A 27,142-nucleotide genomic window follows, 5' to 3' on the forward strand; every position below is an offset into this window, starting at 1 on the left:
AAAATTTAAAAAAACACAGCGGTAAAATGCAAACAAAACAAACTTGAGCGAGAAACGGAGATCCAGGCTGCGTCCATATTACTTGGTTATGCCGGCAGTAACACACATGTGTATGGGAGGTGGTTTTTAGCCACTTTCATTGATGCATTTGTAATTACAAGCCCCAGCCAAATAATTTGACCCAAGCCTAAGTGGGCCATGACTCTAACCCAAACTCCCTTCTTATTTTTTCCCTGGAACCTTTCTGTACCCTCTGAAATCCTCCAATTGGCAGAAACACAATACTGTGTATTTATGAAGCGCATGTATTCACCAGTATTGGTGCTCAAGGCGCTACATCATTATTACCCCTGCTCATTGGGCCAATGAAACATTCCAAATACCGTCTCTGCTCCCTCCAGGGAGTTTACAGCTCGATGCTGCCATTTTGGCACAGAGCAGCTAAAATCAATCACAATAACCATCTCTGCCCCGACAGGTACCCAATTTACCCCTGGTTGGAAAGAAGTAACGAGTGACAAAGTGCCTCGCCCAAGGGTACACGCACCATAATCCCAGGCTGGACTCGAACCCACAACCTGCAGAATTACCCGCAGACCACGAATTCAATACTCCAGCCCTTTATTTTGTCTTCGCCCTCCTCACTTGAACTGGAGCTGGAGTCTGCAAAAATGGCCTTGAAGAGGTCCATTCTTTGCTCTTCAAATTTCAAGGAGCATCAAGTTTCGACAAAAACTGGCTGGGTTGTACCTTCCTCAATCCAACAGAACCCAAAAAAACCTCCTGCTGGATTTTGAAGGATCTTGGAGGGTCAGCGTTAATTCTGCAGTTGAATTATAATCCTTACCTGAGTGGTTTGGTTCTTGTTTGTTCGGCGTTTCCTTCCCGCCCTCTATCGCTTCTTGCTCCGCCCCCTCCCTTTCGTCCTCCTCACTTGAGCTGGAGCTGGAGTCTGCAAAGATGGCCTTGAAGAGGTCCATGGGTGGCCGGCTCTCTGTCTCTGCTTCGTCAGCGGCCTAAAGATGAGAGAACGCGTCAAACCACCGGTCTTAAGAATACCAAGCAACTGTTGATAAGCTGTTAACATGCTCAGCCATAAAATAATTTGAGTCATGGGATGTGTTGCTTCTGCAACAGTCAATCTTAAGCAAGTCATAAGTCAATAAACGATCAATCACAAGGCTATCACAAGTCTTTCACAAGTCAATCACACGTCAATCACAAGTCAAGTCTACGCCAATCATAAGTGAAATCTCCAGTTGGGTAATGAGTAACTGGGGACAGACAAAGAATGTCATAGTTTATTTAAATAGCTTGTGACTTCAGTTCAGATTGTATGACTTGTGATTGACTTGTGACGCATTGTGATTGACTTAGGAAGACTTGTGGTTGACTTGTGAACACTTGTGATTTCTTGTGACTGGCTTGTGATACTTGTGATGACTTTATAATTGACAGCCCGTTTTTCTTTCCAATTTGAACATTCAGAACATTAATTATCAAAACAGAACCATAAAATGGCAGCGATCTGCCCTACCTGTGGATCGACTTGTGTCTGACTAGACGCCGCCCCATCCTCCTCTCTGGACACGCCCACATTTGCCAGAAGGGCGGGTCTCTTATCCCACCGCGAGGCCTTGTCTTTCAGCTGCTGACTTCCAACGAGCTCAGATGCAGAGCTAGAGGGCGCTGTTGCATCATCGGCCGCCGGGGCAATGGACAGGAAGTTGAAGACGGAAAACTTGTCTTTCTTCACCGTTGGCAAACCAACGACAGAAGACCTGCAATATAGCGATAGCAGACAACAAATAAGAATTTTGCTTTAAAAAAAAAAACCTTACATACCAGTTACATACGGTTGTCAAGCACAAGAAATTGCTAAGCGCATAATATCTGCTCAGCGAAAAATGGTTACCAGTTTCTAATTCATGCAATGTTGCATCTCATTAGATTTGGTGTGGTTACATTAAAAGGTAATATACCCCCCCCCCCCACTGAGATTTTGAGTTTCTAAAAAAATTATCATTGATCTACATGACGCCCCCATGAAATGTTCCAGCCCCCCCAGCCCCCCCCCCCCCCACTAAAAAATTCCTGGCTACGCCACTGGTTAAAAAAATCATTCAACCAAAGACCTGAGGAATATGAATACTAAAGAAGAACATACACAATCTGATATACTGAAAAAATAACGACAACAACAAAAAGGAAAATGTTTGGATATTATAAAAGAAATTACTCCCCCTACAAAAAACACCCTGAGAAATATGAATATTTAAGAACATACACAACCTGATACACTGGGGAAAAAAAATTACAACGAAAAAGAACATGTTTGGACTTTGTAAAAGAAATATTCCCCCCCCCCCAAAAAAATGAGAACAGTCTTTGACTAGAGTTCCCAATGTCTGTTGAACAAAGGCTTTGAATGAGTCACAAATTACTTTAAATAGACTAGTACTACTATGCACACATTATGTGGGATGTCCCTAGCAGTACACGTCATGAACACCCCTGCTTTTGCAAAAAGAAGACTGAAGAAAGGAAAATAACACTAAACAATTCACGTCCTGGTTTAATGTGACCTCGATTTTGAGTGGGCACAAGTGATGCGTGTATGACTGTCAGACTGAAAACAACTTGACAAGGGCTGGGCCCAGGACTTTCTCTGTTTAAAATGACCACAACAATAGACCAGGGTTTAACTTGAAAATTAATTCACAGAACTTGCGTCCTCTTTTGTTCCTGAGACCGTACTTTTGTGCCCTCATTGTCCTCAGTTGTAATGCGCCCTTGGGGGAACAAAACTGACCCGGGAAGTGGGCGACAAAAGGTATGGTTTTGACTAATCCTGATGTCACATACATTTTGGGTTCGAAAAACATGAAACTCCCCTGTCCTCTGAAAGCTGTTACATTCTTTTCTGAATAATTGTTGTCACTTATTAAAACTCTCCGTCTCTCGGTGACAAAGTTGAGAGAGATACCCCATCTGTCAAAATCTATCAAGTAACGATTTTTAACAGTTTTGTACATTGGGCTCATATGGGTACAATAAGCCAGTTAGGTATTTCAATGACCCAAGGTCATCTTAGATAACATCGCTGACGTGATGTTACGCGATGTTACGCGCACGCACATTTTGCTCGTAATTGACACACAAGCGGCGTGCGCCCGCGTGCATTCGTGCGCCTTCGATCGTTCGATTATCCCAAATGACCCATGGCCCACAACGTTGTGCACATGCACGGTTGATGAAATACTGAACTGGCTTATTGACAGGCTGTGGCAATATTGTCAACTGAAGGTACCATGCCTTGACTGAAAGTAATAGATATGGTGGGTTTCAGTACTGCCGAGTGCCTGGCAATTATTGATTTATAAAAAAAAAACAATGAAGGCACATTAGGTTCACTCACGCACATCCCAGCAAAACAAAGGTACTGCCCTCTATTAGGACACCCTACAATCTATCAACCCCTACAACAGCTTTCAATAGTTATGTGGTTTAATTCTGGCAGTTGGTGACTAGCCTGTACAAAAGCTATGTGAGAGGAAGTGGGTTGGTTTTTTGTCAGTTTGTGACAGTTCTATCAGTAGGAGAGTTACGAACGTGAACATTTGACATTTTGCAGCAGTTAGGAGTAGCTACGTCGAAAGATTGACTGGTGCCATTGTCCAGAACAACTCCCTAATCTAATCCATGGAAAATGACTACATCAAGTTCTCAAAATCTATTCGGGTCAACTTGATATTCTTTAAATACTCTAAAACGCCCACCTGAAATAGGCGTTACTTACAGTGATTTGGGCTACGTTACCAGTTTGAACACCTAAAGCTAAACTTTACGCATCCCATATTGAATTTCATATCATAGAAATGTGGCCCAAAATGTAACCACTGACCAGTTCTCATTCTTATTGGGGGGGGGGGGTGTCTCTTAAACTAAACGTACATAAATACATATTCATAGGGCATTCAATTTTATTTACTGTTGTACTCACACGTACAACTGAATTGGCAAACATCCATAATATTATCAAGTGGAGAGCGGCCCTTTGCATCAATCCAATCATACATCAAAGTGCCAGATAACAATAACGAAAAAATAAAGTAACTTTATTTCCCCTTTCCCCCGCCCCCTGGACCGGTGTGCAGACTATTTCTGTTCTGTGTGTCCTACTTTATTCACAGTTTGAGGATTGTAGAGTCCCACACTATTAAAGACTGCACACAATAGGCGTAAATTCCACGCATAGCGGGCACTCCTAGCCAGAAATCATCAAAATCCGGCAGGAAACCTTTTCTCTTTTTTTCCAGGTGGAAAGTACTGGGTGAATAGCTGTAGCGAGGCTCCGTCGATTCATGGCATATAAAAAAAGCAACAACTGCAGATTAATACAAACTGACCATGCAGGAACGAACAACAATAGCTGGGAAAAGTGCAACTTGGTCTTAACCGACCAACCCGGGACTCTAAGCAAAGCACTCAATGAAAAAATTGAAACGCGTTTCATACCGATGCAATAACTGTTCATAATCATGAAACCATTTCAAGAAAGATTGAGAAATAATGTGGACAGATACTACTGTATGGGGAGGGAGGGAGACAAAATATATATTTTTAAAAACTTTTTTTCTTTTAGTAGGTGGGTTGTTAGCTGTTCCCGATCTCAATCAGGAACACCTTTTGTTTACGTTAAGATTCTGTTTTTCTAGTGTTTTTTTTTTTGTCCCCCTCTTTCCACTTTTTCCCTATAGGTTTTGTACACGTTAACATCTTACAAGCTTATTTGGGAACTCTCAAAATGTCACATTTAAGGTGCATAATTTCTCATAGCCCTATATCTACCGAAGTACAACTCCGATTATGTTGAAACTTGGCATGTACATAGACAAGGACAAATTCTAGGTGAAAACTTAAAGTGATGTCATGATGACATGATCACGTCGTTTATTTTATGGATTTCTGAAGTTTCTTTTTTTTTTTTCTTTTTTTTACTTTTCAGCATATTTTATGAACAAAACATGCAAAATTCAAAATTATTTTGGCAAAACCTTTGATAGGTAATAAATATGGGCACAAAACTGGGAGAGATGTGTGACGTCATCATGGTAAGTAAATAAACATAGATTCAACTTCACAGGAACAATGTCATGTTTCCAATTTCTTTTAAGAAAAACAAAAATCACGTTGGCCTAGGTATGTGTGCATTGGGGACACAATGAAGAATTGGGTTTAGTAAAAAAAATTTACACACAAAAAAGTTGACTGAAGCATGCAATCTGGTTGAACAGAGTATGAACAATGACAGATTTTGCAATCGCGGCGATCTTGTCACGAAGATCGTAGAAATGCTTTATAACGATCGACCGATAACATCAAAGTCCACAATTAGAAAATACACATATATGGTCAATTTTTTAAATGCTCAATCACACAGTGGCAACCATGAATAGCAAGCAATAAGATGTATTAAGTACATTTACGAAAGATGACAAGGAAAGTGGCAAAATACTACATGGGATTTTACATGTCTTTGCACACTACAGGGTGAGTCAAAAAAGAACGACACCCAAATGTCGGGACAAAAAATAATTACTATCAGCAAGTCTTTTTTTTTTTTACCTTTTAAAATTATATTTTCGTTGGTTTTTAACTGTTTATTTGAATGTCTGTACAGCTAATGAGTAATGCATGACCACAGGATGTGTAACATGCTACTGTTATGCATCAATGTTTTTATAATCGAATGGTGTCTACACAAGGTATTTCAAACATTTTACGCTGAACTTGATTCCCTGCGTAGGCACGATTTTCGGACCTTAAAAAAACAGAAATGTTAGTAATAGGCACACCCCCATGTCAAGAAGAATAACACAGCATGTGGCAACCTACTAAAGATGACGAATACTACACAATGTCTTAAACAGGGCAAGGCCAGCGGAACAAAATTCCAACTTTTTTTTTTGCATTCCGTTATTGTCAAATATATTCAAAGAATTCCGGCTTGCACAAAAGTCATTTCTTCAGGTCCGGCACCTCTACACAAAAGCAAGTGGAGGGATGTCATCTATACATATTTTTAGGCTTAACTCCTGTATAACCTTTGACCTAGGCAAATCTTTGAGGGGGAGTGTGGCATAGTGGTTAGGGTTCGTGACTCCTGGTCAGAGTGTCAGGGGTTCGAATCCAGCTGCTGGCCATATGTTGTGTCCCTGGGCAAGCCACTTCAGCCCCACTTGCCTCTCTCCACCCAGAAGTATAAATGGCTATCGGCATTAGCTGGGGAGTAACCTGTGATGGACTGGCATCCCATCCAGGGGGAGTAGAAATATTCTCAGCCGTTTCATGCTACTGAAACCAGAGATAAATGCCGACCTGATGGGCCACATTGGCCCGTGACAGACTTTCGTTATTTTTTTTACTTGCCAATTTTTTTGATTTGAAATGGATTTTTTAAAAGCAAATTTCAGGGTATGAGATTGGAAGGTTAACATGTAGGTATATAATTGTACATATAGAAAGTTTGCAGTCAACCATGTTGCAAATAGGGAAAATTTAGGTTTGGGGAAACTCCTTCTGCAATTATTAACAGTTGTTTTCAGAAAGTTTCATTATCAGGTTTTGGGTTTCAGAGTTTAGAATACAGGCAAACTCCCCATGTTGTGGGACTTGAGTCCAGAAACAAGTCCACTTTTTTAGGGAATCAAACTTGGGCTCAGGTTGTCGGATTTGGACTAGTAGGCCTTAGATTAGGACTTGAATTTTTAGGACCCACACTCTGACTACGACCTATAGGCCTATGTGATAGACTTGACAACTTAGTAGCATAGCAAGAATTTTTTTGGCTGTTTCTGCAACCGGCTGAAACAGCCTTTGTTTTTGTTAAGATTTTTTTTTTTCAGACTCCCGTCCATAGTGTTCAGTTTCCAACGTAAAAGGCACTTTGGGCACTAAAATCAATCGGACAAGTGATGTCATATTAAAAGTGCATATTTTGAAGGCTTATATCTACAGAACAACAGCACCGATTAGGTTGAAAGTTGGTATGTACCTAGACCGGGATGTGTTATAGATGAAAATTGAAGTGACATCACGATGACGTTATCACATGAAATGTGACGTCATTTTAATTTAGCATTTTTGAAAGCCTTTAGCTTACGAAATATTGGCACTGATCACTATGCACATTTCTACTGCACATCTCTGTCCTATCAGTCTATAAGATGACATAAAAATGCAACAACAAATTGCCCAAACAGCCATGAGTTTGGCCAGAAACATCTAGGTCTTTTTGGGGGGGGGGGGGAGGGTTGGTTGCAAAAACATTCCCCCGAAATTTCAATATGCGAGACTGCCGTGCTGATGGTTTCAACCAAGTCCGCATACAGTGCACTATGTGCAATCCGCCCAATTGCAGAGAGGACATTCAGCATGTATGAAATCTAACAAATACAACCCCCCTTTTCTTCCCCCTTCCCCTTCCCCTACCCCAACTCTCTCTTTTGTAATCTCTGCTCCCCCCCCCCCCCCAATCAACACTATGCTGATTGTTTTTTGGAGAAAAAAATATATGCAAGCCCTGGTCAGTTAACCTGCTTAGCAACAACAGTTGTTACTCTGTTCGTTGATCAGATACCAGACAATGAATAGCCTTGGAGTGTTAAACAATGCAAAGACTCAGAAAAAGACGCGTCATTGTGATTTTACCGGAATGCAACTATAATGCCGGAATATAACTATAATGCAATCTAAAATGCCCTTCAAGCATGGGCAGTCATGTACTCATCACTACTGTGGACATAAAGTTTCTACTGCAAGTCCATTTATATCACAGGAGTTAGCACGCCCATGCACAATGAACAAAGCACTGGATGTCTACTCTAGGCACTCGTCCAGTATGCTAAATCATGGCACTTCCAAAAAAAACCTGGAAAAGATTTTTTTCCACGCTACCTAAAACTTCCACCACACTAGAAATGAGCAGTTCAGTGCTTAAAACACACGTCTCAAAGCGCTTCACAATTATTTTCCCTAGCCAGGAGACCAGTAGCGTAGCTCGAGATCAGCACAATCAGGTCCCTACCCTCACAGGTGCCCATGTATACACCTGGGTGGAGAGAGGCAACTGTAGAAAATTGTCTTGCCCAAGAACACAAGCGCCATGTTTCCCCTGTCAGGGTTCAAAGCCATGTAACATTGGACCACGATGCTTATACATGTACATCCCTTACCCTTACAAAAATGTTCCTTCCACCCTTAAGCCTTACAGTTAATTTGTTTTTCTACCGACTACAACTTGAATTTTGCAAGAAGCAAACTTCAAAATTATAACATTATAACTCAACATTCAAAGTTTGCAACAACCCACGGTACATGTGAACAGCCAGGTACTGCAACATTTCTTGCAACAGCCAGGTACTGCAACATTTCTTGCAACAGCCAGGTACTGTAACATATCTTGCAACAGCCAGGTACTGCAACATTTCTTGCAACAGCCAGGTACTGCAACATTTCTTGCAACAGCCAGGTACTGCAACATTTCTTGCAACAGCCAGGTACTGCAACATTTCTTGCAACAGCCAGGTACTGCAACATTTCTTGCAACAGCCAGGTACTGCAACATATCTTGCAACAGCCAGGTACTGCAACATTTCTTGCAACAGCCAGGTACTGCAACATTTCTTGCAACAGCCAGGTACTGCAACATTTCTTGCAACAGCCAGGTACTGCAACATTTCTTGCAACAGCCAGGTACTGCAACATTTCTTGCAACAGCCAGGTACTGCAACATTTCTTGCAACAGCCAGGTACTGCAACATTTCTTGCAACAGCCAGGTACTGCAACATTTCTTGCAACAGCCAGGTACTGCAACATTTCTTGCCATTAAAGGCACTTTTCTGTGTCAGGTACGTGGCTTTGTGTCCCACCGACTTCATGTTGTCGCACCAGAAATTTGCTTGTTCCAAACGCTATTCGCCTGTTCAATAAGTCTGTGAATAGGTAATCATTGATATTACTGTCTAAAGAGCCGTCAATTTGTTTTAATATGTCACTTGTATGGTGTTGGCTTTTAATTGTTGTGTGCTACATTGACTTAAGAATTGTTTGTGCAATGTATCGTGGTCCTCTCAATTTTAATTGTATTGTATTGGTTATTTTTAATGAGTTATAGTGATCTGTCTATATTGTTCTATATTATACAAATATTGAGTGGCTCAGCGTGGAATGGGAGGAATATTATCGCAAGGTAAAATCTGGACTTTTCCATTTCACGAGGCAAAGCCGAGTGAACTGGAAAAGTCCAGATTTTACTGAGCGATAATATTCCTCCCATTTCATAATTTAAAGCCACTTAATATTTGTTTTATATAACTGACATATAGATCCTTGTCATTTGGTATATTTGAACTTTTTTGTCAATACAAAACTGGAGGAAAATGTATTTCTCTCTTCCAAACCACCCCTTCACGAAAATGTTTGAACCCACATGTAGCGCTGGCTCTTTGGAACAATATGCGCTACGCGCAACTCTGAACTCGCACACCAGCATTGCACACAAATACCGCATCATGATATTAACTGTGAGTTCCACCAATCAAATGACAAGGATCTGTATGTCAGTTATATAAATTGGCTTAGTGGTTTTATGTAATGTCATTGTTCAGAAATGCCAGTGGAAGCTGAATCTCTATACCTTTTAGTGTGGATAATAAACTTGAATTTGAATTTGAATTCTTCCCTGCAAGGTCTTCAACAAGTAAAGCTACTCAAAAGAGGTATTATTCGCCCATACAAATTGTTGTGTAAGTCTTCACAAAGGAGGGTACACACCAACTGGTACAATTGTCAATGCTGAAATACAGCCCTGCATTGTTCAAAAACTTGAGAAAAATGGTTCGGAACACAGCGTGCGGGCGCTGGTTCGTATGGGCACTGCGCGAGTACTTTTAATCTGAATGGGCGCAAACGCGGTGCCTTCGCATGAACGAGGTGTACACCACACACACCAGGTGTACGTTCGCAGGTCCCTCCTGGCATAGTGGTCTCCTCCAACTCTCTCTTCGTAATTTTGGTACTTGTGGGCGCAGTCCCTAAGTCCCTAAGGGAATCAAAGTTTTAGAGGTGGGAGGAAAACACTGGAATAGACAGGGAATCTGACAGGGACTGAAAACCCAAATCCGATCCGAGCCCAATTTTATAGCACTGCTTAACAGTCTTAAGCAGCTAAGTTGTGCTAACTTTAGCACAAAACTAAACTTTAAGCACTATTTCGTGGCGGGGACGTTCTAATGGTTGCACGCGCATGGAGATTTCTATTGTTGCGTCACTAATTTATGCAACTTTTTCCTCTGAGGTAAGCATGCCTTTAGCTGTGCTTACTGCTTACGGCCTCCATTAAACTAGACGGGGGCTCTGTTAGCAGAAAATTCTGTGCTTAGCAACGCTATGAAATTGGGCCCAGGTCTCACTACTTTCCAAATTGAATTTAAAAAAAAAAAACCAAGTTGGACAATTTGAGGGCTGAAAACACCAAACTTACTGTTCATAAGAACCTGAATAGCTCACAATTCCATCTGAGTAAAGATTTTAAGCCATAACTTTTACAAAATCTTTGACCAGATGATTCGAGACGACTCGCCCAAAACCCAATTCTTCATAACTCTGTCAGTGATTTGTAAATAGGAAAAAAAAAAATCAAAAGCCAAAAAAATGGAAGAATTCTATTCGGGGGATTGCACCGTATGACTGACCACTGAACAAAGTGTGGTCAGTCAGTTGTAAAGATACAAGGCAGTCTTTATACAGGCTAGGTTTGGCATTAATTCTGCATTCCAGTTGTATTCAAGATAGGTCAGGGATTGTTGTGCGAAAGTACACGTTGAAATTCCTGACCTCAACAGTTCATCTCACAGAATTGTTCGGGTCCCAATATATAAAAGGACTTTGACACTACTTACACGTGTTTGTCAAAACATCCAGTTTAGCATCTTACTGGAAAGTTTTATTGGTAATTTCATACACATGCCTTTCTAAAGGTACATAGGACCATTTGCAATCACCTGAAACATACCTACCGATTTAACAAGAAAATCCTTGCTAAAAATGAAGATATAATAGGACTGGTACAAAATACCCTGTGAAATTATTCCGCCTGAAATGGTATCGTTCTGAATAGCACCCCATTATTAAAGGTGGTTAAAGAAAATGTGCCCGCGGGCAATTTTTTTTACGTGAGTTAGCGATGGAATCCAGCTACAAGGCCCCCAAAAATTGTGTGTATCATATCCACTGAGCTGAAACTTCAACAAGTTAGTTGTCATGCACCCTTCTTCAGATTTTGAGAAATGTTGTTGCTTCAAACCAGGGTTGGCTGATATAAATCACGTTGATTTAAATCACTGATTTAAATTGCAATTTCAATCAAATGATTTTTGTTTTAAATCACTGATTAAATCACTTTTTTGTAAAAATCTTATTTTCGGCAAAATAAATTGAGGGTCATTTTAAGCATTTAAATCAACTGATTCCACTTAATTACAAATTTTAAGATGTTGTAAACACATTCAAACACCCCTGCCTCATCATCATCGACTCAACTTACATGTATATACATAGGTTTTGCATAATTACCCAAAATCATCGTTTTGATTAAAGTCCAGGTCTGAGTTTAAGTTTCCTTCGAAGCTTTAATTTTAAAGACAACACACTCACTTTTGCTTTAATCAGTCCTCGATCAGTTTACAGTAATATTGTGAATTAACTGTGTTGGTGGAGGCTTACCTGAACCATCTAAAGGTGTATTAACGTCCCAATTAATAGTCTTATTCCAAAAAAAACCCGCCACCCCTGCTTCAAACTAAGAAAAAAGGTTGCTGAAAAGCAAATGATCCTTTATACCTTTAATTTCTGACTTTTTTCTGCATTTTGCACCTGCGTAGTATCAAAAGACAAAACTAGAAGCTATCTTTAATTTTCTTTTGGTCACTGAATTTAAGCTACTAAAACAGTGCAAAAGGGACCAAAAAAAGTTACTTTACAAAATGACCTGAAAATTTTTCACCCCATCCGCATACAACCGTTTCTATTATGTGCCTGAATAAGTGAACAAAAGTACTTATTCATTTTTTCGACTGACGCAGACGTTCAATAGATTTTACGAATTCAAGGCTAAATGCCTCGAGCTTACAATCTCAGACACAAAAAAAGCAACACAAAAAGAACTCAAAATGGCTGGTCTTTCAAGAGGTTCTGACGACCGGGAAAGCTGCCAAGTTTCTAGGCTGTAACTTTTTCTGACTCTTAACAAAATTTAAAAATTAAGTGTACAATTGTGTGGGCTGAAAAAGAAAATGAAGAATTGAGCTCTCGGCAAAGCAAACCCGTTATAAAAAGGGTGATAGATTTGTCAGCATTACAAATGTGACACAGACAAAGCAATTATTCTACATGTTCACATTATGTGCAGGTACCGGCATGAAGGCAACATTATAAAATGAACTTTTAACATTCAATACTCTGTCTACACCTCATAACGAGACGGAAAATCCTAAACCGCAAAGTCTATTCAATTCCCTGACAAGCTCCTTACATGGAATGCAATCAATAGCCTTGTTCCACTTTCAGACTGTCCCTTCACTGTGTTTCATGTACAGTCATAGTTTTGTTCACCATCACAATTTTTTTTTAATAAATGACCGCAAAACTAACTTTTTTTTTAGATTGAAGTTTTCTGTATTCTGTGCCTTGTGTTGTGTGTTTACAACCGACATATGGGTCATTTTATAAGTTTAGGTCCAAAGTGTGACATTTTTTCCTGTCCCTGTTACCTTGGTACTTTGTGATTTGCCATTCAAGTATCATTAATAATGACTTCAAATGATTTTTTACTTATTTTGGTAGGCAAGCCATGAGTACCAAGTCCATCCAAATCCACTTATTGTAGTGGTGGTCTTGTGGTGGATTTCAGCGGATTTAGTACTAAAGCATTATATGAAGCAGCATGATCAATGGATTTTGCTGGACAATCGTGGATCCCCTATTGTCCCTAATCCTCATTCATTTGTTTGTACTCTAACGTTTTAGCAACAGCTCTCATTGGTTTTGTACACGAATTTCAATTGTGGACTATCAGTCAATCGTGGACGTATTGTTTGTGCCCTAACCCTTTTGTCCTAGGTCCACGATTGCCGGTGTTTACATGTACATGCTCACACTGACACCATTCAAACGTGCAAACAAATAAGTATGTTTACCACTTGTTCTGTTATTTCAACTTTAATATGTTTATATTCCTTTGTAATATTGTTCAATGTTTATTACACTTTCATACGTATATTTGTTCCATCTTTATTACTTATTTGCCTTGCTTTAATGTCTTAGTATTCATAGTATATTCCTCGGAATCGTGTGTTGTGATAATAATTTCCTTGGCTTTTTCATTCCACAAGTCTTATTTGGAATAAAGACACGAGTAAAATGTTATTTTGATTGCAAAATTCAAGGGTTACATATAAAGTTATTTCTCCATTTTTATTTCAAAAGCACTTCTGACAAACTCATTCAGTCATATCAAAAGACCTCAAAATCATTTCCATACTTCCGGGAGTCCCATTGACTGTATGCAAAAACCTTTGACCCTAAAAGCAAGGTCAAAAATGAGTAAACAGCAACGTTATACAACAAAAAAAATTGCAAAAATTATCACAACAACTATTATTATTGAAGAAAGAGGAAGGCATGATGATATTCAAAAAAAAAAAAAAAAAAAAACAAAAAACACATGGAGGAAGCAATTCGATTGTTCTTACCGGTATCTTCCCTTCGAATCACAAAATGATGCAAAAATGATGCCACATTTATGAGAAAAGTGGTCAGCCAGTATTATTTAATTGCAGCTGGGATTCGTTTTCATTGCTGAAGATTACATAACCGAGATTATGCAGCTTGAATGACATGTGTGAAGGGTTTTTCCTGGTCTACAGTTATAGTTTGCTTTGTTTGTTTGCTAGGTGGGTTGTTGGGGTGTTTGTTTGTTTGTTTGTGATTATGTTTTATTTGGCAATTGGCCGGAAAGGCCCACAAAAGTCTTTTGACTTATTTCCAGTGGGGTCCTTTGGCAGAAGATGTGGAAGGAAATTATAGCTTAGTGGTGGGAGGAAAACCTCCGAATGATATTCTAGGGAAAACCCACGGACTCAGGCAGGGACTGAAAAATCCACTCTGCATATTGGCCCAGGCGGGATTCGAACCCGGGGTCAAGTTTCACAAGTTTCTTGTGTATTACTGGGCAACAACGTTCTACCAAAAACAAGGCGGAAACAGTAAAACAAAAAAAACATGGAAAAACAACAACAAAGGTTCACTGTGCTGAGCAGAAATTATTGCTGAACAAACTTATTTACTAAGCATAAAGTAGCTGAGGACCAGTGAAAAACAATGTGCATCACTCGATGTTTTGGTTGGTTACCAATTTTGGCTAAGCAATTGATTTCTGTACTTAGCATGAAATTGGCCCTGAGTGTTTGATTTTGATTGATTTGAGATCAGAGAACTGACATCTAAACTGAAGATGTGTCATTGAAAAAAAAAAGTGTTTTCAAATAATTAGACAGTAATGCGAAGTTACACAAGGAAAATTACACAAGTAAATCAAGTAGAAACCCCCACCCAAATTTTAAAAAAAAATAGTAATTTGAAGAGGGCGAAATTTTACTGTGAACACCTTTCTTCAAAAACACAATAATAAACTTTAATGCTAAAATGGCCTTGGTTGTCTAGCCAGTTGTTCAGATTAAGAATCCCTTAGGGGAAATATTTGGAGAACGCCTTGACAAAAGCACTGAGGTAATTAACTCCATTGTGAAGCCATGGAATGCTTTCTTTGGGAGCGACAGGCTCAAGATATATGGCAATGAGACCAGGCACTTTGAAAGTGGAAATATTTGTGTGTTGCATTTTTATAACAGTGGGTCGATAGTGACCAATGTCTGAATTAAGTGGAAATGAGTTTTATTCCCACGAACAGGCTTCAACAACTTGGATAAGGTTTGCTTTACTTTTTAAATGCTGAGATTTGCAAAGACTTGGGGGAAAAAAAAAGATGTTAAAAGCATGTAATAAAATGAAATTTGAATTGCATATACTTTGTGTATAGATGTATTTGTGTATTTATTTGCTAATTATGAAATGAACAAAGAAACTGACTGAAGCAGGGTTTGAACCTGCGACCTCCGGGTAACCGTTCCAATGCACTACCAACTGAGCTATCCAGCCCTATGTTGGCGGTTCCCCAGGTTTTGTCAATGTCCTTGTTCAAGCAGTCCTTCTGATTTGAGGCGTGCGATCACACCCCTACACCATCGCACACCTAAAAGCCTGAATTTCCCTGGACCACAGATCACACACCTAGAAAACCACACACCTAGAAAAAAATCCACACCTGGAAAAATCCAGGTGTGCCTTTTTCCACACGCCTGTGATTTTCAAATCGGAAGGACTGTTCAAGGGGCGCTAATCTGAAGCCATAAACCCACGGATGATATATTATTCACGATATTCACTGAAAATATTTAATGAGCAAAACTGTTCCAACTTTGGTAACTTTTTGTGTTGCTTATTTTTTCACAATTTCTTGAAGATGCTGTTCACGTTTTCAACGCTAAAGTTATACTACATATGTAACCCAATTCAAGGCCAATCGCGTGCAAAACACAAATAAGCCTTTATTTTCATATATTCACAGCTATATACTAAAGGCTATTCAAAACTTTCCAGTGAGCGTACCTTTTTTTAAACCTGACATAACACCCCCGCACATAATTTATGCGCTGTAAAAACATCACCTTGGGTTATTTCTTTTGTACCGGTATGCAATTCGCATTCAATGTATTCTCACATAGGCCTCAAAAGAAAGCAAATCCAAGGCCAAGAAACGAAAAAAAACTTCCATTAAGCTTTCAAACAGGATTGAATAAGATGTTTAGAAGTCCCAGCATATGGCAGCCACTGCCAAACTTTGCGCATTGTGCGCACTGCACTTTTTGTAAGGTAAGAAAATACAGTTGTGACCATTGTACATGTGTTATGCTTTTGGAAGACGAACTAAAAGTTTAATGTGGTTTTCAAAGTACTTTTTGCAGTTAGAAAAGAATTCTTTTGAACAGAAATTGCTACACACCACAGTCAATGAGTCTGTCTGGGGAAATGTATTTCTGAAAAGGTTACTTGAATAACCTCCCCCCCCCCCCCCCCCCGAAAAAAATGGAATGTTAAAAGGAATCAACTGAATTTGTAAAATCATGTGCTTGGATGCTGTAATTTCATTGGTCTAAAACGGCCACATGTCCAGTCTGTAAAAATAACCGTTAACTTCATGTACACTGCGCTCCATATAAATGAACCCCATATACACTGCGTTCCCATGTAAATGAATCTCATATACTCGGCGCTGCATATGAAATTGCGAGCGTTGCGCACACGTGTGGGGCTTGCCTGCGCGCGCATGAGAACTGCAACCACTGAGTCTCATGTCCGGCAAGAAAACCTGCACTTATCAAGGGTTACACCGCAGCGATTTAATTCAATCTTGCAAACTAAGTTCATTTAAATTTGACTTATTGGCATGGTGCAAAAAAATAGTTAGTGGCCTGACGTTTCGACCCTAGCAGAGTCTTTCTCGAAGGCGCTTTAGCCTTCGAGAAAGACTCTGCTAGGGTCAAAACGTCAGGCCACTAACTATTTTTTTGCATTTATACCATAGGTCCTCTTGGTTGGTAAGCAGTTTGCAACAGCTAATTCTATTTTTTATTGGCATGGTATAACAAAACCATTATTGACTGCTTTAAATCCCTAGGGGGCATTCGCCTCCGGTGCTATGCCCCCCTCGGGTGTTCAAAATGGCATATCCCACATCACATCACAGCAGTCAACAAATTTTGCTGAACATTGCCTTAATCAGTAGTTACACAAACTGCCAGTGCATTGTCAAGCATGTGACAAGAATTTGCACAAATAATGTTTTTGTTTAAAATTCGCTCTTTTCACACTTCCGCCATGGGCATGCAGAGCCTCGATCTGGCAACTTTACACAATAAATATAGCCGGTTCAGTGATTCCCGTGTCGGGGTTCAGATCACTGAACTGGTTATTTTTATTGTGCATAAAAGTTGCCAGATCGAGGCTGTGCATGCCCAATGGCAGAGCGTGAAAAGAGCAAATAATCTAGGCTTTGAGAATTTCTAGAAAAAAAAAAAGAGATTTGGAACAGAGCTTACAAAAGAAATTGATTCAACAGTATTAAAGTGGTTATCTTTTGTGTGTCCTTTCACTATTTTCTTTCACAAAGCCCTGTGCCTAACAGTACATGCTTCTCCAATTTCAAAAGTTCAGATCTGATTTCAGATGTGCCTTTTATTGAAAATTGTGATTTAATCCTGAGAAAAATCCCGTTTTAAAACACCTTCCACTATTGGGTCTGTTATGCCTTCCCATACTGAATTCCTCCGGCTTTCTATGCCGAAGTCAAAACCAAAACAACACTTTGAAAGAAGCTCAACATGTGATCTCTCCCAATTTCTTTGAGCGCGACCAAAACAAATTTCTGATCAAACTTAGAGACACTAGATTTCATTTCAAGTTGACCACGTATGTGGACATGTTTTTCAGGGATTTGCTTTCTAAACACCTCTAAGCCGATTATAAAAGGGCCAAGGTGTGCCTTATGGCATTTCAGCCCTGATAAAAGACTAGCCACCTAACTAAAGGATTTTATGTATGCTTCGCTGACTCCATTGTAGGTCTTTTTTCCAGCCTGCAGAAAGTTCAAGAACCCTGTGTAACCCTCAAGGTCATGGTATTATTTGGCCAACAGGTGGCGCCAACACATTCCACTGATGATAATAAATGACTTTTTTTTTTTGAATGGGAATATAAGACTTCAGAATCCTGCAAGTGATGTTCAATGAAAGCATGGCATTATTTGGCCACTGGGTGGCGCTATACCACCAGACTGGTCAACACATAGACATCTAATAAAACCAAGACACGACATTTGCTCTCGCGTCTGTGAGCAAAATCCTGCGCGTATAGAGATGCTAGAGACAACAATCATGTGATGAATTGGGCAGATAATGAAATCTTGCACAGTGAGGGCGACAAATTCAGACTTTGGATACGTGAAAGTCTATGGATAAGGAGACGACGATCAACTCTTTAACAGAGATGAGGGAGGGTACGAACTGTCACACATATGGGACCCCTCATACCCCAAGTACCACCCCGGGTGAGGACACAAGCGGCCAGACCACCATCTAGTGGCCGCAACAGGAAACAGCGCCACCAACCGACTGGTGGTGCTTCGTTCTGAGGATGACTAGTGAAACTAGTCGAAACGTAAACGAAACTACGTAAGTAATTGGCTGTGTTTATAGAAAATTCATTTACAAAAGTTGAAATTTCACCAGCCTGATGAACTTCTTTCATGACTCAGTTTCATTTCCAGCTTTGACTTCAGATAAAGCCACAACTTGGAGCAGCTCAAAGCACAGAAATCTGCTAAGCATGGAAAATATCTGCTGAGCTAAGACAGGTTACCAGCCTAAATTGCATGGAATGTCTATTGCTTGTGATTGGTTCTCCGCTGATACATGCTTAGCACAAACTTTGCTTAGCAGTGTTTTTTGACTAAGCAGATCATTAAAATTGGGGACTACAGATCTAAAAAAGGAAATGAGAAGTATGGAATCCCGACTCACCCAGGGTAAGGGTTTGGAAGGTTGAAGCGTTTACTGAGCAGGCTGTCAGGGTGCCATTCTAGAGTGTCGCGGGTCAGCTTGCCAAACATCTTCAGGTCGGCCGCTTTGGCCTGGTCCGATTTATCTCCCTGGGGAAGGTGAAAGGTCAAAAGTGAAAGGTCAACTGTGAAAGGTCAAAAATTCAAGGCAAGCTTCAATCAACATGGGGTGAGGCCGTGTCCAAATTACTTGGCTATGGCTTGATATTGCACTTGTGTCTATGATAGCGGCTGTAGCCACTTCCCATATACTTGTATGTAATTTCAAGCCGTAGCCAAGTAATTGGACACGGCTTGATACTGGTTGACATATAATGCACAATGGCAATGTCTCTGCATTGTGTCAGCCTTCCAGCCAATCCGTAGATTCCAAAATCCATCAACATCCACAACATCACGAAAGATGCAATATTCAAACAGCAATGGTGAATATCCAAACACTTTCCTAAAACGCTTCAAACGTAATTTGTGAACGAAAATTGTCACAAACAGAGATATTCAATGCATTTAAATGTTGACAAATGAGAAAATGAAAAAGCCCAACCATTCATGTCGAACAGCGCCCTCTTCTCCAACAGTGCCCTCCGTTTTGACCATGCCTGATGGTGAGCAGAAACTTTGTGCTTACAACTGTAGGAAATTGCGCCAATTTTACATGTAAGCATAGATTATATGGCAATGAAGCATGACCGCTTTTGAACAAATGGAGCCTTCAGGCGCGAAAGCCAACGCGAATGCGAATTTGTGACGTTAGGGCAAGTTTTCGTGCTTGAATTCGCAAACGCTAAACACTTCAACTCCGGCGAATTATGCTTTGTGATGTCAAATTCGCATCGCATTCATATTCGCATGAATTATGAACCAGCCTTCTACTGTTGAGTAAGTTTTGAATATTTGGATCAACATCCGACTTATCTGCTTAGAAACTTCATAAAATTGACCCATACCCATAGCAAAAGTGACCAAAAAGTCCTTGGACTTACAACTGACCTATCGCTGTTTGCGAGTTAGCAACACCCCTTAGACAACCCATAGAATTGTTAACGTTAAGTTTTGTTTGTCTCAAATTTTGCGCGTTCCGCATCCATTTGTATATCATGTAATTGGACAATATATCACAAGCTGCGTTGACGTGATTCTACCAGAAGAAAAGGGACTGAAGCAACTTCCCATAGACTTGTGTGTTACTCCTAGCCGTAGCTAAGTACTTCAGATGTGGCCAGCGAAACCTACCCCTTCTTCAGCTGGGACGTCCACCGTCTCCTCCTCGTCTTTGTGCTTAGCGGTGACGAATCTCGTCGCCATCATGCTCGATAGGGGTCTATAGAGGGCAGAAGCACGGACGAACTCCTCCGCCTCTCGCTGGCGCTCCCATTCCGTCATGTTGGAAGCCGGAGGCGCGACATCCGAGTCTGAAAACGGAAAAAAAAAAATTGTTATCAGACTTCCCGGACCAATTTTCTTAGCTAAGATCAGAAATTTGCTAAGCACAGACAAATATTTGCTTAGCAAGAACAGGTTACCAGCCAAAATCACACCTGATGTGTATTGCTTGTGACTGGTTCCCCGCTGATTTTTGCTTAGCACATTAAATTTGGTAAGCAGTATTTGCTGCTAAACAGCTGTGACCATTAATGATGAAAAGCATCATACAATGTGTATGTACAGTGGAATCTCGATAAGTCTAACCTCAGGGGAATTGGCTCAAATTTTGCATTAAGCAGAGATCTGAGTTATCCAATGGATTTTCTATTCAACAACAATTTTACTTTTGAGTTAGAAGGGTTTTGAGTTAACATGTTTTGACTTATCGAGATTTCACTGTAATAAAATTGTTCACTTTTTTTTTTAAATTGAGAGAGAGGTGTTTATTTTTGAAATTTACCGTTGGGACAAACTTACTACCTTAACCCCTTTCAATCAGAAGAAATGAATGCATGTATAAGAAACCCCACACAAAATCACTCCTTCAAGTCCGTTCAAAAAACCCTAAAATGTTATTAACCTTTTCCACTTCCTTTTCGAGCCAAATACTCCTCATATCTCTGTTGTTTGGCAGCATCGTTGGCAAAAGGCTGAAACCCGCCGCCGAACGCCTGAAGACGCTGAGGGTCACTAGCAGCAGGGGCGGCCGGGGCGGGGCTCGGAGCACGGTGGAATCGGCTTTGGGTTGGTTCTTGTATCTGCTGCCCTCTAGGGTGAGATGGAGTTGCGTCTTGAGTAGACGAACTGCTGCTTTTTAACTTTTCACGATCTTCCACAGAGAGGAAATCAAAGACAGAGGACTGGCCTTTGGAATCTGTGGAAAAACAAAAAGCCATGAAAGAATCCAGGATATTTACTCGAATTTTACCAAAGGATGTAAACATTTTTTCATTAGAATAAAACACCTCATACTTTTTCATTCTATAAAATGATGCTTGTGTTCTTGAGCAAGACACTTTACTACAATTGCCTCTCTCCACCCAGGGGTATGAATAGACCAGATAACGCTGATCTCAAGCGGCTGCAGGAAACATGTGTCATGAAGCGCTTTCAAATTATCATTATTATTAATATTACTGTACTTCATGCTACATTTACAAATACGATGAATCTCAAAAACTCTACCAGGCAGTTGTTCTTCCCCGAGTATAGCGGCTCGCTGAAGGGCGCTGAGGGTGAAGCGACTGCTCTTAAACTCCGTCGCTGCTTGGGGCGGCCTGTTCTCCTTAGCAAACTTGTCCACGGTGTGGAAGGGACGGAAGTCTTTGGGCAGCAGCGGTGGGGGAAATATCTGGTAACGAAGGGGGAAAAAAAATAATTCTTGAATACGAGTGGAAATGTGCTAACTAGATTTGAGGAACAGCCAAGTGGAGAGTAAATTTGTTTGATATTGCTTGGTACTATCCCATTTAGGAGACCTTAACGTCTAAACTACTCTACATATTCAGGCCAAATTGCTTGGCTCCGTTTAACCCTAAAAGGGCCCGGGGGGGGGGGGGGAAGGGAAAATCCCCCCATTGACTTTTTCTGCGATACCCTTGCAAAATAAATTTTCCCGACCCTAGCTTTCTTGACTTTTTAGCAGATTCTTGCATGTCTTTTGATACCAAAAACATAAAATTCATACCATTGGTTACCGCGCAGCCAAAATATTTTCAACGCTATGCGCCGTGAAAACTGAAATTCCCCTTATGAAATTTAAACACAAAGCAGGATTATCATTTTGTGCGTATGAATAATTAATTATCTATAATTCCAAAACCCTTTGACCTATAGTCATGAAATTTCTTGGATATGTTCATATTAAGTTGTTCTATGCATTCCTTAAGTTTCATAATTTTTCGTCACTCAATGGTTGAGATATGAGGGGGGAGGGGGGCCGAATCAGCATGGATGTCAAACAGCATCTTAGAAAGATCTCAAGCAGTTAGGATTTTGAGTGACTTAAATGACGTCAATTTATCAAAAATTTTAATTGTTTACCTTATTTGGTGGTCTTGCCTGCGCTGAGACCTTGAAATTTTCTAACACTCCTCTACTGGCTGTAGGTGAAGATGAAAAATGAAATTGTGTCTTTCAAAATAATACACAATCAATCTTTACTGCTCTCATTTTTTTCCCAAGTGAGAAATAAAACTAGAGGGGAAAAATGGCAAAGAACTGTTCAGATGTTTGATAACATCCATGCACAGAAAAAAATGCCATCAAGAATAAATGAGTTCAACACTTTTTTTTGGATGAATATCCATCAAATGCTGCCAACAGAGGGCGCTGTCACACCTGACCATTACTCTGAGAAAAACATGCTTTGGTCAAAATGTAGAAAAAAAATCCCAAAACGCAAACATGCTACTTTTATGTTGCTTGTCTTCTTATTAAAAATATTAATTTCAAATATGCCTGGCTTTACAGTTAATTACAAGTAGGGTTATATTTGGCCAACAACTGGGCCCAATTTCATAGCGCTGCTTAACAGCCAACTTTGTGCTTACCGAGCCTCCATCTATTTCATAGGGACCATTAAGCAGTAAGCACAGCAAAAGCACGCTTAACCCCAGAAGAAAACTTTGCTTAAATCAGTGACGTAACAATAGAAATCTCCATGCACGCAACAGTTAGCATGAAATAGTGCTTAAGCAGCAGCAGGATTTTCTGCTACAGTAAGCACAACTTTTCTGCTTACTGTTAAGCAGCGCTATGAAATTGGGCCCTGCCAATAAGCATTATATTGTCAACTCTTTCACATGTAGGAATGGGGGGTGGAGTGGAGGGATGAAAAATGTTCCTCAGGGGTTCTAGGGTCCATTCAGAAAAATAAAAGCTTCCACACAAATGCTAATGTACCAGTAACTCACACCACAAATCTCATCCACTATGTCAATACCCTTGAGAACGGCTAAGAATGTGTGCAGCGCACTCTTAAGCCAGCTAATCCCAATGCACACATTGGAGCCAATCACTTAGACCCCGTTCCCACTTGATCCACCAATTGGGGGATCTGATCCACCTTTTGCCAAATTGCCGGATCAGATCCCCCAATTGGTGGATCAGATCCGGCAATTGTGTGTAGTGGGAACGCTAACCGTTATAAGGTGGATCAGGATCAGATCCACCTTTTTTGATCCACCTCTGGACCAGGATACAGATCCCCCAATTGGTGGATCAGATCCGGCAATTGCCGATCACGATCAGATGGGAACGCAAAAGGTGGATCTGATCCGGCAATTTGACCTGGTAACATCCGCCCGGTGCACGAGTGGCGCGAAAATGTTGCGGTCTTATGAACGAAGAAACACGTTTTCAGGCGTGTAGCTCATGTGAACATTTCCAGCGTATACAACATGCACAATAAACAACCGCTGAACTACGGGCTAGCACCGCGCATGCAAAAGCGCACGTGGTATCCTAAAAGTACACTAGGCCTTATTTTTGTTGCGTGTTCGTCCATTACTAAACCTTTTTTCATTCGTGAAATTTTACTTATTTTTCCATCCATAAATGACTCTGAGTCCGCACTCACCAAAAGACTTCACTTTGGCACAGAATCATGGAAAAGCTTACGAGTATGCGATGAGAATAGTGCCGATAACGCGGTACGTACTGAGTGACAAATCTGAAGTATTGATTATAGAAAATTGGAAATGATGTCGTAGTACATCATGTGACCCTTTCTAACCAATGAGAAGCTTCAGAACCAGGGAATCCTTTATCGATGCATTGGTTTCTGCCGTGATGTCACACAATGAGCGGCTCTGATCTGTTTGATTTCACCTGTTAATTTATGCACGCACGGATCCTCTACGGATCCGTGATTTATGTTGGTGAATTCGCGTAATTTTTGTCGGTGAATTCTGATAGTGCTGTTTGAAAACTGACCCATCCTGGTCTAGCGTGCAACCATGCAACAATGGCACTCCCACAGAGCGCGCGTAATTCCGAACTCAGTGACCTTTCGGACCCGACATTTCCGTACGAAAAGGTGGATCAAGCATAAGTGGGAACGCGTCTTGCGGTTTCGTTGCGGTAAGATAACGATCACACCAAAATGCAGGATCTTGATCCACCTTTTTCCAATTCAAGTGGGAACGCGGTGTTAATCTCGCCATTCCAAGCCCAGTTGGTCTTCGCTCCGGTCACATTTTTTTTTTTTTTAAGCGTGGCACACATTTAAGCAAACCATGCACATACTATGTTAATACGGGCTTCATGCCTGAATCAGTAAGCCGTGCTGTTGGACCATGGCCATAATGTCTCCGCGTGCAGGCCATATTCTGAATGCATGCAGGCCATATTCTGAATGCGTGCAGACCATATTCTGAATGCGTGCAGGCCATATTCTGAATGCATGCAGGCCATATTTTGAATGCGTGCAGGCCATATTCTGCATGCGTGCAGGCCATATTCTGCATGCGTGATACCTGTAGCATCTAGGCGTGAGCGCCAGGCCTGCAGTGGCGATGCGTTCAAGAATCCCCTTATTCCCTCCCTCTTAACCGACACCGAGAAATTCCAAGCTTACCTCATGCGCAACATATTCAAGCTAATGTGATGCGTGAGGTATGCTCGGAATTTCTTAGGGTCCCAGCGCCAAAGTTCCTAAGACTGCATTTGAATTATCTTGCTGCAGCACTCTTCTTTGATAGAGCGGCTTGGCCACACTTGTCAGAGACTAATGGCATTAGGGACCAAAAAAAATGAAATCCTGTCTTGAACTGAGACTAAAAGTTCTTCTGACCTTTGTCGTGACCCCTGGGGGCCGTCCACCCATAATTGCTATCGCCTGGCTCCTCCCCTCCCAAGACAGTGTCATAGTTGGACATACTGTCCACACCGTATATGTTGTCATCCGCGGTCTCAAAGGCTCCCACGCCAAAGCCCTAGTGAAAAAGAGAGAACGAAACATCCAACATAAATTGCTATGAAAACTGCGTATCATTAGAATTGTTTAACCTTTCAATATCAGAAATGGTCATTAGAAATCAATATTCCAAAACAAAACAATGTCAGTCAGGGTGCCTGGCACAATTTGTGATGCTTGAGAAAAATAATGCCGGGATTTATGCTTATTATTTATGTGGAGTGCTGCGGTCCAATGGGTACGGTGTTCAACTCACGTGCCGTGGTACGTGCATTTGAATCCTGACAGGGAACATTGGGGTTGTGTTCTTGGGCAAGACACTTTACTACAATTGCCTCTCTCCACCCAGGAGTATAAATGGGAACCTGTGAAGGTAGAGACCAGAATGTGCTGATCTCGAGCGGCTGCAAAAACTGGTCTCATCTTGGCCTGATGAACAGGGGTAATAATTGTGAAGCGCTTTTGAAACCTTAGGTATAAAGCGCTATATATGAACCACATCATTATTTTTATTAATTAGAACGAAGGCTGATCCCAATAAGAATCCCCTTGTGATTGACTTGTGACCCTTGTGATTCCCTTGTGATTCCCTTGAGATTCCCTTGTGATTCCTTGGTGATTCCCTTGTGATTCCCTTGTAATTCCTGTGTATTTCCCTTGAGATTCGCTTGTGATTCCCTTGTGATTCCCTAGTGATTCCCTTGTGATTCCCTTACAATTCCCTTGTGATGGACTTGACTACAATTCTGAGACAACCAAGTCCATCTTGGAACACGTTTTAAACACTGCTTGTTCTTACAAAAATTACAACATTCATTCAACAAATTCTGAAATTGCATCAGCTTGGTTTACGACATGACTTTTTTACGTTGGATTCATTTGTGTTTTGTTTGTTTGTCTGTTTGTCTGTCGTTCTGTCTGTCTGTTCTTGTTTTTGTTCTTGCTGTATTTACATTGTCCAAGCTGTTTCAATAACAAGCCTTTGCTTACGTGAACATCCTTGTACTCTCCTATATTATTCTTTCTCTACTTATTTATTGAAAATAATTTAGTTCTTTAAATCCCAGTTTGTATTGGTATGTTGAAGAGTGCAAAATAAATGCCTACTGAATCAAACTGAATTGAACTGAACATTCCAAGTTTTAGACATACTCTTAAACTTTGCCAAAACATAAACCCTTCAGTCCAGAGTTTCAACTTCCAACATAAATGAAACAAATAAAAGAAATATTACTTGAATTTCTCGTTCCTATTAAAAAAAAATTTACCCTAACTCCCTAGGCCTTTTTGCTAGGACGTAGCCTCAATCCTGCAAAATCCTCCAATTGGCCTCATGGAAAAAAAATAGCAAAGGGGGCCTATAGCCTCAATCCTGCAAATTCCTCCATTATTTCTTGAATATGGTCTGTGAAGGGGTGACCACTGCCTGAATCCTGCAAAATCCTGCGGCAGTGACTGTCAATATGTTGAGGCTTGGCCAGTGACATCCTGCAGCAGTATGGAGGATTTCAAGCATAATCCAGGCCTATAGTTATGCATGGCTGAGTAAAAACAACACCAGGTCCGGCCCAAGACCTTGACAAAGTGCATCCTACGAAATCAGTAACGCACTTTGCCATGTAACCTCAATCCTCTAAATTCCTCCACTTTGGCAAAGAGGATTTTGAAGGATTCAGGGTGGTTAGGGTTAATTAATGCATATTTTTTTTTAAGATACCTGTCCCGCGATGCCACGTCTGCCGCTCCGACTGTACACCGGTTGCTCTTCAAACAGTGCGACGTGCCCTCCCATGCCAGCCATGGAAGGGTCCAGCCCTCGGTAGCCGATGCCATGGTAGTCGTCCTTGGGGTGCAGGGCAATCTCCTCGACATCGGTGGGAGCAAAGAGGAAGTCCTTGAAGGGATCATCATCTTCACCATCGTCGTTGTCAGATGCCTTGACGTCAAGGTCTGAAACAGCACCATGGTACATTATACACCAATTGAATAAAAACCATCTCCC

The 27,142-nt window shown here is 40.8% G+C and overlaps 1 protein-coding gene across 1 annotated transcript in view; it reads right to left on the reverse strand.

Moving 5' to 3' along the window:
• Positions 1 to 27,142, reverse strand: part of LOC119737534 (G patch domain-containing protein 1-like) — a 45,605-nt gene that overhangs the window by 5,154 nt on the left and 13,309 nt on the right. Inside the window, exons 6-14 of the mRNA XM_038211965.1 lie at positions 26,858 to 27,090; positions 25,018 to 25,159; positions 22,266 to 22,324; positions 21,408 to 21,573; positions 20,803 to 21,096; positions 20,031 to 20,209; positions 18,760 to 18,887; positions 1,538 to 1,781; positions 848 to 1,016 (exon numbers count right to left, since the gene is read on the reverse strand). Coding sequence (XP_038067893.1) covers positions 848 to 1,016; positions 1,538 to 1,781; positions 18,760 to 18,887; positions 20,031 to 20,209; positions 20,803 to 21,096; positions 21,408 to 21,573; positions 22,266 to 22,324; positions 25,018 to 25,159; positions 26,858 to 27,090 — 1,614 coding nt within the window. The remainder of the gene's footprint in view (positions 1 to 847; positions 1,017 to 1,537; positions 1,782 to 18,759; positions 18,888 to 20,030; positions 20,210 to 20,802; positions 21,097 to 21,407; positions 21,574 to 22,265; positions 22,325 to 25,017; positions 25,160 to 26,857; positions 27,091 to 27,142) is intronic.

The sequence above is a fragment of the Patiria miniata genome, unplaced genomic scaffold (assembly GCF_015706575.1).
Source record: "Patiria miniata isolate m_02_andy unplaced genomic scaffold, ASM1570657v1 HiC_scaffold_3, whole genome shotgun sequence".
NCBI lineage: Eukaryota > Metazoa > Echinodermata > Asteroidea > Valvatida > Asterinidae > Patiria > Patiria miniata.